This window comes from Ovis aries, chromosome 17 (genome assembly GCF_016772045.2).
Source record: "Ovis aries strain OAR_USU_Benz2616 breed Rambouillet chromosome 17, ARS-UI_Ramb_v3.0, whole genome shotgun sequence".
NCBI classification, from domain to species: Eukaryota; Metazoa; Chordata; class Mammalia; order Artiodactyla; family Bovidae; genus Ovis; species Ovis aries.
This window is the reverse complement of record NC_056070.1, coordinates 45,088,119-45,105,613: the sequence shown is the minus strand read 5'-3', so window position 1 is coordinate 45,105,613 and position 17,495 is coordinate 45,088,119. Positions and strand designations below refer to the sequence as shown.

General features: G+C 47.0%; 1 protein-coding gene across 14 annotated transcripts in view; it reads left to right on the top strand.

Annotated features, from left to right (window-relative positions):
• Positions 1-16,129, top strand: part of EP400 (E1A binding protein p400) — a 112,010-nt gene extending 95,881 nt beyond the window's left edge. For 13 of the 14 annotated variants that reach the window (XM_042234482.1, XM_042234479.1, XM_042234478.1 and 10 more), the window contains 6 exons: positions 859-1,077; positions 2,872-3,067; positions 3,433-3,557; positions 5,060-5,206; positions 10,720-10,797; positions 13,137-16,129. In XM_042234482.1, the coding sequence (XP_042090416.1) occupies positions 859-1,077; positions 2,872-3,067; positions 3,433-3,557; positions 5,060-5,206; positions 10,720-10,797; positions 13,137-13,409 (1,038 nt within the window). In that variant the 3' untranslated portion in view covers positions 13,410-16,129. The remainder of the gene's footprint in view (positions 1-858; positions 1,078-2,871; positions 3,068-3,432; positions 3,558-5,059; positions 5,207-10,719; positions 10,798-13,136) is intronic. The other variant, XM_042234481.1, reaches the window with a different exon arrangement.
• The last annotated feature ends 1,366 nt before the right edge of the window (positions 16,130-17,495 follow it).

The window sequence follows — 17,495 nt, the reverse complement described above, 5'->3', positions numbered from 1 at the left end:
AGGGTGCAAGGCCACACGTGGCTGTGACCATCTCATTGGACAGCCCAGCTCCAGAGTATGTCCATTGCTGCAGAATGCTGACGGGCAGCACTGAATTAGGGTTGTTCAGCCCAGCAGGGGCAAGTTGTCAGAGCGGGTCTGTGCCGCTCCCCATGCTGTTGCCTCCCCCCACCCCCCACCTCCCTGCTTCTTCCGCTCTGTGATGGCAGGGCCTTCAGTCACCTGCTTCCTGCTTCCAGCTGCTCAGAGCCCCACTGACCCACTCATGCACCTGACTCCTTTCCTCTCTTCCCTGCCCCCTCCTAAACCAGTTGCAAAGTCCTTTTCTTTTTCAGCATCTTGAAAGAGATCTGATAGTCATGAATGAATAACTCAATATCAGTTTTCCTCAATAATTTTTTATTCCCTAGAATATTTTTATCTTGTTATTTCGACTTCTTTTAAAGACATGGGTTTATTTATCAATTAAACTTTTATTTGGAGACAGTTGGAATACAAAATTTAGAGCTACTGCTTATAATACATCTTAAAGTTTCAAGAAGGACTATGATTTTAAGACTTTTAGAATTTTTTTGATGATACTGCAGATTTAAATTAACTTGTTTATGAGTGATCAGAACCTAGAAATTTTGTTACAGATTTGCTGATCTGTCAAATCACAGTTGCTAGTTTTCATCAGTGATAAACGAACACTTAAAAAATGTTTGGCAAAGGCCTGGAGGATTGTTTGCAGACTGCCTAGTAGCAACTGTTTTCTTCAATATTTAATGGGTAGTAGAACAGTAACTTAAAACCAAGATATATACAAAGTGGAATACAGTTAATGTTGATGAAAAGATTACTTTATCTGGGTTTTAGGAACACCTGATCAAAATGCAGAAGCAGAAACTGCAGCTGCCCCAGCAGGCGCCCCCAGCACAGGCCCCAGCGGGGCCCCCGCAGCCAACGGCTCAAGTGCAGGTGCAGCCCCCGCAGCCCACGCAGCAGCAGAGCCCCCAGCTCACCACGGTCACGGCCCCGAGGCCCGGCGCCCTGCTCACGGGCACCACCGTGGCCAACCTCCAGGTGGCCCGGCTCGTAAGTTCCCGTTGATACGCTTGTTTTTCCAGAGCAGCGTCTTCTTAACGTTTTAACTGAACTGTTATTGCTTGCTCAGGCCCTTGCAGGTGTGATGGTGGAGTGACAAGTAAAGACATGGTCTTTCCCCAGGAACTTAAGTTCTCCTTGGAGAGGGCGAAGCACAGCACACGTATGGGAAACATTTACACAGTCGTGCTTTTCCAGAACATCAATGTCACAAAGCTTATGGTGGCCTGAGAGGTCAGGGAGGAGGGGAGCAAGCCAGACCATGGAGGGAAAGCAGGGTTTACGTGGGGGATAAGGGGACCATGAGGCCTGGCACGTGGAAAGTATGCCAGTGCTGCCAGGCGGAGGGGAGACTGTGGGAGGCAGGAGGCGAGCGAGTCCCCAGAGCTGGGCTACGGGACCACAGCACTCCATGAGCACGGAGAGATGTTGGAGATTTCCGAAGGAGGGGATGATGCTAGCGGGAGAGGGGTGTCTGGGACGGTCAGTCACAATAAGCAGGAGTCGAGGGAGTGTCCGGTGGGCCAGACTCTGTCCCACTTGGTGACGTCTAGCACTAGGAACCCTGCTCTGGGCTGGGTGCTGCCTGAGCCTCTCTGCCTGTCACCTGATTGTTGCTGAGGTGGGAGTGGGTGCTGTGATGCTAACTCCATTTTGCAGGTGCAGAAACCAAGTCACACACCTTTAGTAACACCCAGATCCTACAACTTGTCACCCACAACACAGCAGTAATTTGGGGGTCCAGGCTCTGCTTCTCGTGTGCTTCACTCTGAGTCTGTAAGAGAAGGGACCGAAGTGGATAAAAATTGTGAGAGCAAGCTTGGTGTTGCCTGTGTTCACAAAAAATGCCAATTCAAGTGAGCAGAGTAGTAATCACACTTGAAGGCCAGGTTGGGGAGCCCATTCCTTGAATGGGACTTACAGGCAGAAACTGGCTCCCTTTGGAGAGAGTTCTAGTCAGTTAAGCTAAGAAACGTGCACGTTATCTTACCCAGTGATTCTATTTCTGTTACATTCTAAAGAAATAATAGAACAAGTACAAAGTGATAAATATACAAACTTGTATTGGGAATGTTAGGAGAGAGCTAAATCGCCATCACTAAGGAGTTGACTAAATAGACTGTATAGCATGCACACGGTGGAATAGTACACAGCTTTGAAAAAGGATTGTTACAAAAGGAAGAGACTCAGATTACAAAATACCTTAAGTTCATCTCATTTTACACACCTTCCCAGTGAGCCATACAGATAAGACATATTTTCTTTTTCTGAGTTTTTGTACGTGTAAAAACGGGTTTATTTCCATTTTCATTTTTAAAGATACAACTTAAGGAAAGAAGTGTTTGGAAGCAGTGTGATAACAAAGTCTCAGGAGATGGGGCCCGAGGGTGGCCCTTGGGAGGCTGTGGCAGTAGTTTCAGGGTAGGGTTGTCACTGAAGGACTAGAGATGAGACTAGGAGACGTGACAGTCTGGGGCTGCTGTGAGGTTCTGAGGTGGAGGGCAAGGCAGAGGCGCACGTGCACTGTGGGGCAGGACAGGAGCCGTGGCTGAGCGTCAGTGTGCCCGGGCACACGTGGGGCTTTCTGAGCCCCGCTCTCTGCGTCTCTCGGTGATGGTCAGGTGGCGTAGGCAGCCCACAGCAATATGTTTTCTGTTAGCTGAGCACCACATTGCACCTTCATGAATTTTTCAGTTTCTCACCACTTGTCCTCTGGTGGGAAATGTTTGCAGATGCATGGAATCCTGAATATCTCTGGACTCTCCCATTATTTTCATTGTCTAGACCCGGGTCCCCACTTCACAGCTGCAGGCGCAAGGGCAGATGCAGGCCCCAGCGCCCCAGCCGGCCCAGGTGGCACTGGCGAAGCCCCCGGTGGTGTCAGTGCCAGCAGCTGTGGTCTCCTCGCCGGGCGTCACGACCCTGCCCATGAACGTTGCTGGGATCAGTGTGGCCATCGGGCAGCCGCAGAAAGCCGCAGGTGCCTGTCTCACACCACCCCTTGACCCCCCCGCACATCACCCCCTGCTTACGGCCTTCAGTGGAGCTGACGAGCCTTTTCTAGTAGCCATGGCCCTCAGCCCTACTGTGAGTGTCACAGTGTGTGTTAGCGGAGGTGTCCATTGATTTAACCGTTTACATTCTCAACTTCCCAGACCTTTGTCTGAATATTATTATGAACCCAGAAACATTTAAAGTTGTCCTAAGGGACGGCTTTATTTGTCTCAGCACCGTTTCAAGCTGTTGTTTTCTATAAAGAAATCACTGAAGCTGAACTCAGTGTGAGTCCCGAGACCTTGTTCATCCCTGGTGCTCGTGATTAAATGATCTGCTTGGTGTTCGCAGGACAGACTGTCGTGGCCCAGCCCGTGCACGTCCAGCAGCTGCTGAAGCTCAAGCAGCAAGCCGTCCAGCAGCAGAAGGCCATCCAGCCACAGGCTGCCCCAGGCCCTGCCGCTGTCCAGCAGAAGGTACTGGGTACTGGGGCCCCTAGTCATCCCCTCTGCATTTGAGGTGGGCCCTGCTGCCAAGCATTGGGTGCACAGAAGTGGAGAGGGTCCTGAATGGGCCCTGCCTGGCTGCCTGGCCTCTTCACACAGGAGACCCTATGATTGTGGGCTTGGGCAGCACAGAGGATGGTCTTAAGGTTTGCCCTGGAGGGAGAGGGACCCCCATGCACCGAGGGCTTGTGGGGGCAGCCATGATGGACTCGGCCTGTGGAATTGCATGACTGGGGAGGGGCCAGAAGGATTCCAGGACATGGGCGTAGCTCATGGTGTGTGACCCACCTGGGTGTACCGGACAGATGGAGCCAGGCCACAGCTGTCGAGCTGTCAAGAGGAGGCCAGGCAAGGACTGTGTCCACATGAGAGAGTGTATGTACTCTGGCACTCATGCTCAGAGCATGGATGGAGGGAGGGAAGAGACAGCAGACAAAGGTACTGCAAGAGGAGTATTGTCAATGTGTTGGTGATACCCTGACTGAGAAGGCTGGGAGGAAGCTCTGGGCTGATTCAGCTCCCAAAAGCAAGTCCTCCTTGGAGGTGGGGGTTCGGGGTTGTACTTGCAGGCCCCGTGTTGACGAGCAGGAGCAGAGTGCGAGGCATTCTGTTTCCCATCTGCTTCTGGTGGCATGAAGCCTGGCCTACAGATGATGATGTATCATCGTGCTGATTTCCGACTGCTGATAGTGAACTCCATGCTGTATCTGTGTTTTCTGAACCGGAGCTGGAACATTCCCTCTGTGTGCTGAGGGCTCTGTGGGTGCTGGCACCCATTCTCAGAAACTGACACATAAAGAAATGAAGTGACTTGTGAGTGGAGAGTGCTGGGCAGGGAGGCACTGTGGCTGGACAGGCAGGGCTGGGTCAGCATGGAGGCTTAGCCAACATCTAAAAGAGAGAAGGGCTTTAGGAACGTGCTGGTCTGTATGTTCATATGACTTGAAAGAAGACTTTTGAGACCTTAAAAATGTTTGTTCATGGAGGTGACTTTGTAACCAAATATATGGTCTGTATATTACACATGGCTTTCTGAATAGTATTTAAATTCTCCTGGCAGGGAAAGCTAAAAATCAGACTAAAGGTACAAAAATTGTGCATATAGTTTGTTTCTATTTGTCCTAAATGTGTTTGAGTATATGTCAAATTCTTAAAATTAGATTTGAGAAATTGTGCACGTGTGTCTCCTGTCTTGTCAAGTTCACTCACTCACTCACCTGATGAGCTGACGTGGCCCCAGGTTCTGAAGAGGATGTGGAGATGAAGCCCAGCCTGGGTTGTGAGGGGACCTCCCAGGAGAGGAAGCGATGACCCAGGACTGAATGCCAGTTGTGGGGGGGCAATGGACAGGCAGGGCTGGGAGCTGGGGTGGTCAATGCTGTGGGCACCTGGGGGCAGGCAGGGCCCGGGAGGAGGCCTGGTGGCTCTGAGACAGGGACGCAGCTCTAACCCTGGGCGGTCTCTTTCCTCAGATCACAGCACAGCAGATTGCTGCTCAGGGCCAACCACAGAAGGTCACCTACGCCACCCAGCCAGCCCTTAAAACCCAGTTTCTCACCACACCCATCTCCCAGGCCCAGAAACTGGCCGGGACCCAGCAGGTGCAGACGCAGATCCAGGTGAGTAGGAGGGAGCCTGTGGACCGACCACAGACTTGGGGGACCACAGATCAGCACCCCATGAAACGCACTGTAGGGCCCGCAGTGTGGCCTGGGGACCGTGCTGAGGGCCCACCGCAGTGGTGGCCTTTGTGCTGGTGAGGCTCCTCCAGGGCTCGTGGTCGTCCCTGTGCTTCAGGAACTCGAGAGCTCTGTCCCTCTGCTGCTCCCAGTGCCGCCCAGCCCAGTGTCACACATCCTGTGGGTCCTGCGTGTAAGCGCCACATGTAATGTCTGGGATGGGGTGTGGGGCTTGGGCACACACCCCGCTGAGGCGCTGTGTGGTCCCCTGGCCTCCACCCACGGTGGCCTGGCCTGCTGTCTGCCTTCCTCTAGCAGCTGTGTGATTCTGTCCTTGGTGAATCTGCTGATTGTTGGGGCCCCTTTCAAGGGACGAGCCTGTTCGGGGCTTCCCGGTGCAGTTGTACATCCTGGTTCACCTTCGGGTCTGTGTCACTTTTCCCAGCTTGTAGCTTATCTTCTCACTCACTTTATGAACAGAAGTTCTGAATTTTGAGTCAGCATATTAAATGTTCATATCACAACCAAACTGATGGGGTTTTTGTTAGAATTACATTGACCCTGTAGATCAGTTTGGGGGAGAGTAAACATCTCTACAGCCTTGACTTCAGATTCACCAACGTGAGACACGCTTTACTATTTAAATCTTCTTTAAGGCCCTTCAAGTAAGTTTCTTATTTTTTTTTCCATAAGGATCTTATTGCTCATCTTGGGTTTATTCCTGAGTAATAGCGCTTTCTGCTGCTCTACTGTAAGTTCCCTCTCTTTTGTGTGTCTCTAAGGCACTGTGTGTGTTGACTTTTGAATCCTGCAGCCTCAGTCTGTTCTTCTATCATTGGTGTTGACACTGTCACCTGTGAGTCCTGGTGGCGACTCCTTCCCCTTCCTCCTTGCCGTTCTTCCTGCTCACGAGGGCTTGTAGGTCAGGTGCAGACAGGAAGCTCGGCCACATCGCTCTCCTTATGGTCATTTTGCAGGGTTGGGTTTTTAAACTCATCCTTCAGCACAGAAGAAAATTCCCTTCTTGATCGAGTTGGCTACAAGTTTTTGTTCCTTTGGTTGTTTGGTGTTTTGTCTTTTTTAAAACCCTCTGTCTGCACCCCTCTCCTTGTGGTCGCTCTAGTCTTGAGGCTGTGAGCCCACCTCTACTGATGAGTCCAGATTCATATCTGCAGCCAGTTGCCGTTCCTCACAGGGTTTTTATTTGTTTTTATTATGTTTCTTGACTGCGGCAGGTCTTCGTTTTGGCACTCGGAATCTTGCATTTTAATGCTTGGGCTTAGTTGCTCTGGGACATGTGGGACCTTAGTCCCCAACCAGGGATCAAACCTGCATCCCCTGCATCGGGAGGCGGATTCTTAACCACTGGACAACCAGGGAAGTCGTGTCCCCCCGACCCCTGGGCACAGTTTTCATTCCAGCTGCCTGAGGATGGCTCCCTCGAGGTGTGCACCTCCAATACCTGAGACCCTCCTGTGCACTGCAACTCCTCTTCCAGCCCCGGGACAGCAGTTCTGTCCTGACCTTCAGCCTTACCTGGCCCTAAACCCTCCGCTGCTCTTCACACTCCAGCCCTGGCCCAGCGCTGATCTTGCAGGGAAGTGTGCTGAGACATGGTTTGTGGTAGTGCGGGGTGTGGCTGTGGGCTCCCTTTGTCACCTCCAGGTCAGGTTTATTCTGTCAATTATGAGAGAGGTATATTAAAAGCTCCCATTCTGGGACTTCCTTGGCACTTCGGTAGTTGGGACTCTATGCTTCCAATGCAGGGGGTGTGAGTTCAATCCTTGGTCAGAGAACTAAGATCCCACATGCTGCATGACCTGTCCAAAAATTGGAAGAAAAAAAATCTCCCATTCTGATTTTGGATTCATCCGTTTTTCCTTATATTCCTTTCTATTTTTGTTTTTATATTAGGTTTTTTATTACTGTGTGTATGCTAAGTCACTTCAGTCATGTCCAACTCTTTGTGACTCCATAAACTGTAGCCTGCCAGGCTCCTCTGTCCATGGAATTTTCCAGTCAAGAATACTGGAGTGGATTGCGATTTTCTTTTCCAGTGAATCTTCCTGACCCAGGGATTGGACCCTGGTCTCCTGCATTGGCTGGCCAGTTCTTTACCACTACCACCACCTGGAAAGCCCTTTGTTATTAGCTACACATCAATTAAACTTTTTATTTCTCTGAAGTCCTGTTTTGGTCTGGCAGCCTGCTCTGCCTCAAACTGAGAACTCCACCCATTTTGTGTCAGAAGTTTCTGGCGCATGTTTCCCTCTTGCACTTTCTCTATTTCACACACGTCAAGAAAGTGGCCGGGTGGGTGCTGCTGCACTGCCTTCATCCTGCCTCTCAGCTTTGGTCCTCTACCTGTGACAGATTTGCTCGCCTTTGTGGCGAGACCTGGAAGGGTGGCCTTTAGCTTCCATTTTGTTTGGGTTTTCAGCTTGTTCTGTTTTCTCATTTCTGCCTTACTTGTCTTCTCTTCTTCCATTTGTCTATCTATTTTTGTCTTTCTGTTTTTTCTCCTCTACTTGTTTGAAAATCGCCTGTTCTCTCTGGGTTCTCTGAAGCGGTTATCCTCAATTGTCCATGTGCAGGTCGCCTCTTCACAGAGCAGCGCGAGCCCATCCCAGCTCTGCTCTGTGCACTGGCCTGTCACACTGTCCCTCTAGCCTTTGTGTCCATGTGTGCTGTGATCACAGTTCTCTCCTGTGTCATTGTCACTTTTGTGTAAAACTACTTGTCTTCTGCTTGAAGTCCATTCTTTGGAGTTTCCTGTAGTGTTTGAAAATGCATGTATTTCACTCTTGTTCCTGAAAGGTACTTCTGCTTGGTGTGGAATTCTAGACGAACATTTATTTTCTCAGCACATTAACAGCTGTCCCTGTTCCTGGTCTTTTATTGTTGATGAGAAGTCAGATGTCTATCTAGCAGGTCACTGCTTCTGTGTAACTTGTTTTTTCTTGTTTTCTTTTGAGATCTTTTCTTTGTCCATCTTTGTAATCTCAGCATTTAGCCCAGTGTCTTGTGTATAACTGTTGCTTGAGAAATACTGGTGGTCTTGAGACAGGCTGGGACTTGGGGCCTTTTGCTGCAATACTTGCACCTGGACAAACACTTCCTATAGCATCAAACTATAAAGAAACTCTGTGTGTGCCTGCTCAGTCATGTCTGACTCTTTGTCACCCCACGGACTGTAGCCTCCCAGGCTCCTCTGTCTGTGAGATTTCCCGATTAAGAGTACTGGAGTGGGTTGCCACTTCCTTCTCCAGGGGATTGTCCCAACCCAGGGATTAAACCCACGTCTGTTCTGTCTCCTGCATTGCAGGCAGATTCTTTACCACTAGCACTGCCTGGAAAGTGCCTTTCTTTGTCTTGGGTCTGACGCCATGACGCCCTGGCTAGGTATCTGATCCCCTGGAACCTGGGCATTGGCCAGCCGTTATTGCGGTAGATGCCACTGCTGCTCCATCTCCCGCCCTCAATGTACCTTCAGTCTTCTGTGTTTTCCTCTCATTGTCTCTTTGTGCTATATTCTGAGTAACCTACCTCCCGTTTCAATGCTTTTCCCTTTTGTTAGGTCTAGTTTGCTGTTAAAAGTTTGCCCATTGAATTTTAATTTTGGTGATACTTACTTTATTCTTATTCTTTGAAGTTTTGTTTGTTTTTATCTCAGATCTGCATTATGGTCTGTGCAGTTTCTTGTTCACCTATGTGTTTACAGGCTGTGCAGAGCAGCGTACTATTTTGTGCACGTCTGGTAATTCCTCTGTTTGAAGTCAAAGTTCATCTGATTTTACTTATTTCTTTTCCACTGTTCTTGCCTCAGGAACTGTGGGGTTTTTGTCTTTATAGAAATTGTCTTGTTGTGATCCAGTTTCCCTTGAAGCTTGTTTGTGGGAAGGCTTTGAGGTTTGGGTGGAAGGTAGGTGGTTCTGCTAGGCTTCTGTTGGTGCAGTCAGGACCGCAGGAGCTTGTGGCTTGAGGGTTTGGCCTCTCAGCCTGTGTCTCCTCTTCCCCTGCCCAGCACTGAGGCCTCAGACAGGTGACTTCCTCACAGACCCTTTGAGTGACAGGATTGCAGCTGTAGGGGGCAGCATGATGCCGTCCTGTTAGCTCCTCCTGAGAGCGGGCTTGGACGCGTCTCCTGTCTGCCACACGCGGGGGGTGGTGAAAACCCAGTCTAAGGCTTCACCGGCAGCACAGGGTCTTGGGAGCTTTGTCATGGCTTGGGGTCTCCCCTCTTTGCTTAGATTTTGGAGCGGGGAGCTCTGGACTATCTGCAAATGTATTGATGCATTTGAGATGTCACCTTAGGGGAGGGGTGGGAGGGAGCTCAAGAGGCAGGGGATATTTATATGGTTATGGCTGATTCCTAGTATTGTATGGCAGAAACCAACACAGCATTGTAAAGCAACCATCCTCCAATTAAAAAAATAAAGAGGGGCTAGGGTAAAATAAAAAAAAATAGGTGTCACCTTAGTTTTATCCACAGCATTTCAGCATATTCAGTGTCTGCCCGTCTGAGCTGTGGCCCATGTGCTATAGCAGCTGACAGCCCATCTTTCATGTCAGAGGAAGCACACAGGGTTTAGTCAGGAGTTGCTTTGATCTCAGTGAATTCTATTCAGAGTTTTTGATTTAAGTTATAGTAAACTAGTAAATGTCTCTTGACTAATTTTAATTTCTTAATGAGAATTCATATTTACTCAGAGCTTGTTATTTGCAAGTACATCATATAATTTCACATTTTCTCTAGAATTATCTTGGGTAAGACTCATTTTCATCCCTGTTCTACCAATTAGAGGCCTGAGCAGGGTTTCCATGGCCCCCAGCAGCTGCCCACTCGGGAGCCCCTTCTGCTTCTGTGAGCCAGTGCCCCTGAAGCCCTGAGTAGACAGATGGCCTGAATTGTCTTATTGTGTCAAGACAGCATGATATGCAGGTTTACAAAAAGTGACCATCAGGTGGAAAATTTTGTTTTATACAGAGAAATATCTCAGTTGTGATGAAGAAAAATGAGGAAATAACCACTTTTTGGCACATCTCTGGACTAGGGCTGAACCGTGGTGTTGGTCCAGGGCACTTCACAGTGGAAGCACTCCTGGGATGGCACCCAAATGTTCCATCTTCCATTTAATTCTCTCATATAAACTTCCAGAAGTTTTAGTAAAAGAAAAATGTGACTGTCTGAAATATGAGACCAATAAAGCCTCAGATTACAGATGATTACAGGTTAGGAAGACAATTGTTATTCAGTGCCAAAGTGCAGTAACCAATTTTCTGGATTCCAGGTGAGCACACTTTGAGAGCTGCAATTCTGTGGCATCTGACTGCGGTTTTGTTTTTGTTTTTGTTTTGCATTAAGACCTGAGAAGGAGAGAAAGGGTAAGAAATCTCTTTTTGTGCACACATTGATTCGGCCTCTGTGTTTGGCCTTTTTCCTTTTGTCCAAGGTTGCAAAACTCCCTCAAGTCGTCCAACAGCAGACACCTGTGGCCAGCATCCAGCAGGTCGCCTCTGCTTCCCAACAGGTAGGGTCCGGAGACCAGAGCCACCTAGGAGGTACTCACAGAGAGAGATCTTGGTTTCATCCTGAGGAAACAGAATTTTAATTCCTAGTGAACTGCTTGTCGTTTTCATAGTACAGAAAAAGCAATTAACTTTGGGAAAAACATTTGATATCATTAATCTGGCAGGAAAAAGCCTGAACAGATGTGTTCAGACTCAGTGTCACGTGTACAGAGAAGGGGCTCATTTCTGGGCTTCTTCCTTCAGCCAGTAATCTTAGGTGTATCCTGACAGCTGAAGCCACCACACATGAGTTTTAGGGAAACAAAAGAGAATCTGCTCGTATTGACCTTGCATTCAGAAGTAGAAATAATACAGGCAGCAACCAGGGCTTGTTAGGTTGGTGCAAACGTAATTGCAGTTTCTGCTTTATTGAAATTTGCTGTTTGATACCAGAATACATTCTTAATAAATGTGGTTGTGTTATACATCATTTTAACGTGCAGTTCTCGCTTTATGTTTTTTGCTAATGACTTATTACTTCCTGTTTATTTTAGATTTATTTTAGACTATGGAAATGTTAGACAAAAAGCAAATCTGAGTGATTTTTTTTTTTATTCAAATTCAAAATGGGTTGTAAAGTAGGGAAGAAAACTCACAATATCAATGACGCATTTGGCTTGCTGCTGCTGCTGTTGCTAAGTTGCTTCAGTTGTGTCCGACTCTGTGCGACCCCATAGACGGCAGCCCACTAGGCTCCCCCGTCCCTGAGATTCTCCAGGCAAGAATACTGGAGTGGGTTGCCATTCCCTTCTCCAGTGCATGAAAGTGAAAAGTTAAAGTGAAATGGCTCAGTCGTGCCCGACTCTTAGCGACCCCATGAACTGCAGCCTACCAGGCTCCTCCGTCCATGGGATTTTCCAGGCAAGAGTACTGGAGTGGGGTGCCATTGCATTTTCTGCATTTGGCCTAGAAACTGCTAACAAACATACAGTACACTGGTGGTTCAAGAAGTTTTGCAAAGGAGGCGAGAGCCTTGAAGATGAGGAGCGTAGTATCCAGCCATCGGAAGTTGACAGTGACCAATTGAGAGCTATCATAGAAGCTGATCCTATTAGAACTACCTGATAAATTGCTGAAGAACTCAACATCAACCATTCTGCAGTCCCTGGGCATTTGAAACAAATTGGAAAGGTGAAAAAGGTCAGTAAGTGATGCCTCATGAGCTGACTACAAATTAAAAAAAATTGTTGTTTTGAAGTGCTGTCTTCTCTTACTGTACACAGCAATGAACCATTTCTCGATCAGGTTGTGACATGCTACGAAAGGTGGATTATTTTTACGACAAGCAGTGACAACTAGCTCAGTGGCTGGACCAAGAAGACACTTCAGAGCACTTGCCAAAGCCAAACTTGCACCAAAAATGGGCATGGTCACTGTTTGGTGGTATGCTGGTGGTCTGATTTTCTGAATTCTTTCTGAATCCTGGCAAAATCATTACATCTGAGAAGTATGCTCAGCACGTCAATGAGATGCACTGAAAATGGCAGTACCTGCAGCTGGCATTGGTCAGTAGAAAGGGCCTAATTCTTCACAACAACGCCCGACTGCACACAGCACAACCAATGCTTCAGAAATTGAACAAATTGGGCTGTGAAGTTTTGCCTCATCCACCATATTCATCTGACCTCTTAGTAGCTTTTTGCAGGGAAAACACATTCACCACAAGCAGGATGCAGCAAATGCTTTTCAAGAATTCATTGAGTCCAGAAGCACAGATTTTTATGGTCCAAGAATCAGCAAACTTACTTCCCATTGGCAAAAATGTGTTGATTTAAATGGTTCCTGTTTTGACTAATGAAAATGTGTTTGAGCCTAGTACAATGATTTAAAATTCACAATCTGAAACTGCAATTACTCTTGCACCAACCTAACACCTTCCTAACAGAGCCTAGCTTTCGGGTTCTTACCATTTTATTTACTGCTGAGAAATATAAAAGTATAAAAGCAGTGCTTTAAAATAAATTTATTTTGTTCAAAATCACACTGGCATGTAGATTTCAAGAAACCAAATGGTATTAGAATCTGAACACCAGCACTGTCAGTCCCCAGTCATTGACTTGTGCATTTCCCCAGAGGCATCCACTTTTAGCCTAAAAGCACCAATAGTTCAGTGTTCTGACTTTTGTTTGGTTAGAAACTGGAGGTCCTATTTTGACATGGTGGGTAGTTTTTACATTTCACAGATGCATGTGTGCTAGCTAAGTTTCTAAACACCCCTCCGTCCCGCACCCAAGAATGTTTAATATTGTGTGTCACCTGACATGCATTTTCTCCACTGTGTGTTTCTGTTTTGGCTCAGGCTTCCCCACAGACTGTGACTCTCACCCAGGCGACAGCTGCTGGGCAGCAGGTCCAGATGATCCCTGCGGTGACAGCGACAGCACAGGTGGTGCAGCAGAAGCTCATGCAGCAGCAAGTGGTGACCACAGCGGCCGCCCAGCTGCAGACCCCTGGCGTCCCCACCCCTGCCCAGGTGCCAGCCACCTCCGACAGCCCAAGCCAGCAGCCCAAGCTCCAGATGAGAGTCCCTGCCGTCAGGTTAAAGACGCCCACCAAGCCTCCGTGCCCCTAGTTGGGACAGAGGGGCAGCCCCAGGCGGGCTACCTGTGTGTCGCACCGTCCCACCAAGATGGGATAGACTTTATTTACTGAACCCTGGGACTGGGTCCTGTGGGATGTTCGGCACCTGGAGCAGCAGTCCTCAGCAAACACCCTTTCTGTGTTACGTAACTGGTTGAAAAAGTGACAGTGGCAGTTTTTCCTGGATGTTTGACTTTTAGTTTCTCCTCCAGAGCAATAGTGCTGGGTCTTAAAAGCCAGCTAGAATTTCTCGGTTAGTGTTCAGTGTTTTGCACGTTGCAAGCAGCCATTTGGAAGGTGCAGTGAGTCATAAAGTAGAGCATATGAAGCTAAAACGTGGTCTGACAGCATCTGCCTCTGTTTGGTTCTTTATTCCTATTTGAAAACACAATATGGGAGGAGAAAAACTGTCTAATATCTAAGGTAGGTCATCTCAGAGAAAACCAGTGTGGTTTTTTCCCTCCTTTCTAAAATGTGACTTGTTTGGACCCTTAAAGGAGAGGCTTAGTACTGATATGCATTGAAGCACATTCATAACGTGTCCCCAGCTGGTGTTGAAGGGAAGTGACCTGAGGTTGAATTTTCATTCCAAAGAGCACAGGTGTGGCTTCCCCTAGAGTGACCAGTTTCCATGTAAACGGAACCTTTGGGACTGTTCCCATCCCAGTGCATCCACAGTATTTTCCCAGGTTTTGGATAAACTTGTAATTGGACTTAGAGTATTGAGGCAGCTCCTGAAGATTTTGTGAGGCTCCCATCTGGGAGTGGTTCAGGGCCCAGAGTGCTGTGCAAGGGTTGTCACAATGCAGAGTGCGCTGCTGAGTGCAGGGTGGGGCAAGACGCCCACTGAGGGCAGGTAGCCTGCATCGCCCCTTTGCTCTTGTGCCCAGCCCAGGCGTGACCTGTGGAGGTGAGAAGTCTCTATGTACAGGTAGTGTGTTTATGCACCTACAAGTATAATCTACAGAAATGGATGTGGTGGCATCTTCATACTAGACTTGTCATGTCTCATCTGTGAGTAGATCTGCTGCTTGGGTTTCTGCCTAAAGCAGGGAGCTGTCCAAGCTCTTTGGGGTGGCAGCCCCATGGTTGAGGGGCAGAGAAGTGGCCCTGTGTTTGCTGCTTTTAGGTGTTTTTTTTTTTTTTCCACTATGGCAACTGCAGTGGACTTGATTGGGTGATGATGTCTGCTTACCTGGAAGTGTCCACCTAAGGAAAAGGCACATGTCTGATGACACCCTCTCTGCTCTGTCTCTGTGCATATTTTACAGTTTTGGTCCTGGAGATCAGGTTGTGTGAGGTCTCTGTGTAATAAGGAACAGTTCTAGCATACCAAGAGATTTTTCATTTTAACCAATGTTTCCTCCCCCTTTATATCACTTTTTATGACAAAAAGGAAAGTGTTCTGTCCTGAATTTTCCTTATTTCCCATCAGTTTATGTGGACAGTAATATGGCAATTGATACCTTCCTGAAGCCAACTAAGCAGCTCATTTTTGCCTTCTTGGCACGAAATTTGGAAAAAAGTTAAAATCAGGTGTTGAAAGTGGGAGGGATTTAACATTTCAATAAATTGAACAACCAAAATAGAACACTGTAATACCAAAACACACCAAACAGAACACTTCTGACTTGTTCATTGTGCTTTGGTACCTGCTGTGATGAGAGAGTACTACGTGCAGGAAATACTTCATAGCTGGGTGCTGAGGAGAGTTTCTACACTTTTTTTAATCCTCAAATGTGCAGAACTAAAGGAATTCTCCTTTTCAGCTTATTATAATTTGTGCAGCCGATGGTTTTGTTCTTATCTTTCATGGAGTGTTGACGGTCTCTTTGTAGATGGTGGTGAAATGTTGAGTGTTTAGAATATCCTAGAAATAGCTGCCTGAATAGAAGTCCTCTATTAATCTAGAACACTAGAAGAGAAATTTAGAAAAGTCTCTCAAAAGCCTTCTAAGAGAACAGAACTGGAGTCTGAATATTTGCAGTGTGGAACTCCTGCCCTGTCTTACCATGTGAGTGAAAGAAGTTGTTTCCTTTGCAATTCCCTGTCTCAAGATATGGGAGAGAAAATAGTTTTATTGGTCTCACTCAATTTAGTTAACATCTAGATGTCGCCACTGACCTCATAGTCTTCAGTAGTGTCATTTGTAGGTAAAAGTTCCAGTGTATTGTTTTCTTGACCTTCTGTTTTAAAGGTTAAACTTTCCATATTTAAGTGTGAGTTTAGGGTGGTGTTTTCCAGGTTTCCTCAGATTGATACTGTTGGCAGAATCCCATATTACCTTGCAGAACAGGGTCCCCACCCCCACCCCACAGTGCAGTGGTAATGACTGAAAGAAATCTTCAGAACATAAAATATAAAGACAGCAGCCAAACACTGTCAAACTGGAATTGGCCATCACGGAAATCAGTCACGCGGTTTTTCATTGATTCAGAGGCATTTGCTCTAGTAGGGGCTGGGCAGTGGTCAGAGGGCTGGGGGAAGCAGGAGACTGAAGTGAGCCTCTTCAGGCAGAGGCTTTCCCTGTTGCCACCTTCAGGATTTTTTGTTAACTGTTGTGTCCAGATAGCTGTTGTGTTTTAAAATATAAAGAAAGAAGACTGAAATTGTAAATACTTTGTAAACATAATCATTTGTACTTGAATAGTAGGGTTTTAAAGGGCACTGATACCCACCAAACAAAAGGTATAATAAATTGACCTTTTTATATGCTTGCTTGTTTTGTCTTTCATAGAAAACTACTGTTCAAGTTAAAATAAGATATTAGTTGTATTTATTTCATTCATGTGGAAACAAAATACAGAGAAACCAAGTAGTGTTGGAAGCTGAAGTTTTTTTCTCCTTGCCTCTCCCCCACAGGGTGGAAGGAACTAGAAAGAATGGAGTCTTTCAGTGAAATCACCAATTCTCTCCTCAGAGACCATGTGTTCCTGGCCACTGTGTTCCAAAGCCACACAGGGAGGAAAGACCTGGGTGTATTTTATTATTCATAATATTCTTGTTCTCCAGTACTACCTTGTACAAGGTAGCAGTGTTTTCCCAGCTGTACTGTGGTCCTATTTTATCCTCTTTAGCAAATATTTATTGAAGCATATCACATGCCAGCTTTATCACTGGTGATGGAAATTGTTTTTGAAAAAGCAACATTTGGTTCATTTCTTTAAGAAAATCAAAGCTAATGAGAGGGAAAATTATTGCTTTATTCGGCTGATGTTTATTGAGCATGTGAAGTGAAGTCACTCAGTCGTGTCTTTGTGACCCCATGGACGGTAGCCCACCAGGCTCCTCCATCCATAGAATTTTCTAGGCAAGAGTACTGGAGTGGTTTGCCATTTTTTTCTCCAGGGGATCTTCCCAACCCAGGGATCGAACCCAGGCCTCCCACATTGCAGGTAGAGAGAGGCTTTACTGTCTGAACCACCAGGGAACCCCTTTATTGAGCATACCATGTGGCAATTTGTTTTTAAGGCTCTGGAGCTAAATCTATGAGCAAAGTAGAAAAGGAGGTTACATTGTCCTACTCCAGACAGATAATAGAACAATTCAGAACAGTGTAAGTAAGTTCCATGCAGAAACAGGGACAAGGTCATGACAAGCAATCTGGATTTCATTCTAAGCAAATGGGGAAGGTTGAAACCTGGAAGATGACTTGATTTTCAGTTTTGAAAGCTCACCCTGTCTGCAGTGCAGATGGTGTTTAGTGGCAGCAAGAGTGAAACCAGGGATAGACACACTGGACCATCTCCCTGGTCACAAGAGAAAACAAATTATCCCTGTGGACCTTTAAATCCCAGCTTAGCCTATTAGGCATTTTCTGACTCCCCCCAACTGAAAATAGGCACTCAACCACCACCTCCCTTTCTCAAGCTGCTCGGTCTGTCTGGCCTAGCCTTATTTTCTAATTGGTTATTTACTTGTTGATGTGTGTCCCCTCCTCCCTAGATTGCAGGTTCTATCAGGGCAAGGACGAGATGTGCTTCGTCAACGTTAACAGGTAATTAAGTATGTGGTGAGGGGGTGGACCGGACGGGGGAGGAGCGGACGGACGAGTTGGATGCAAAACGGAATGACTGAA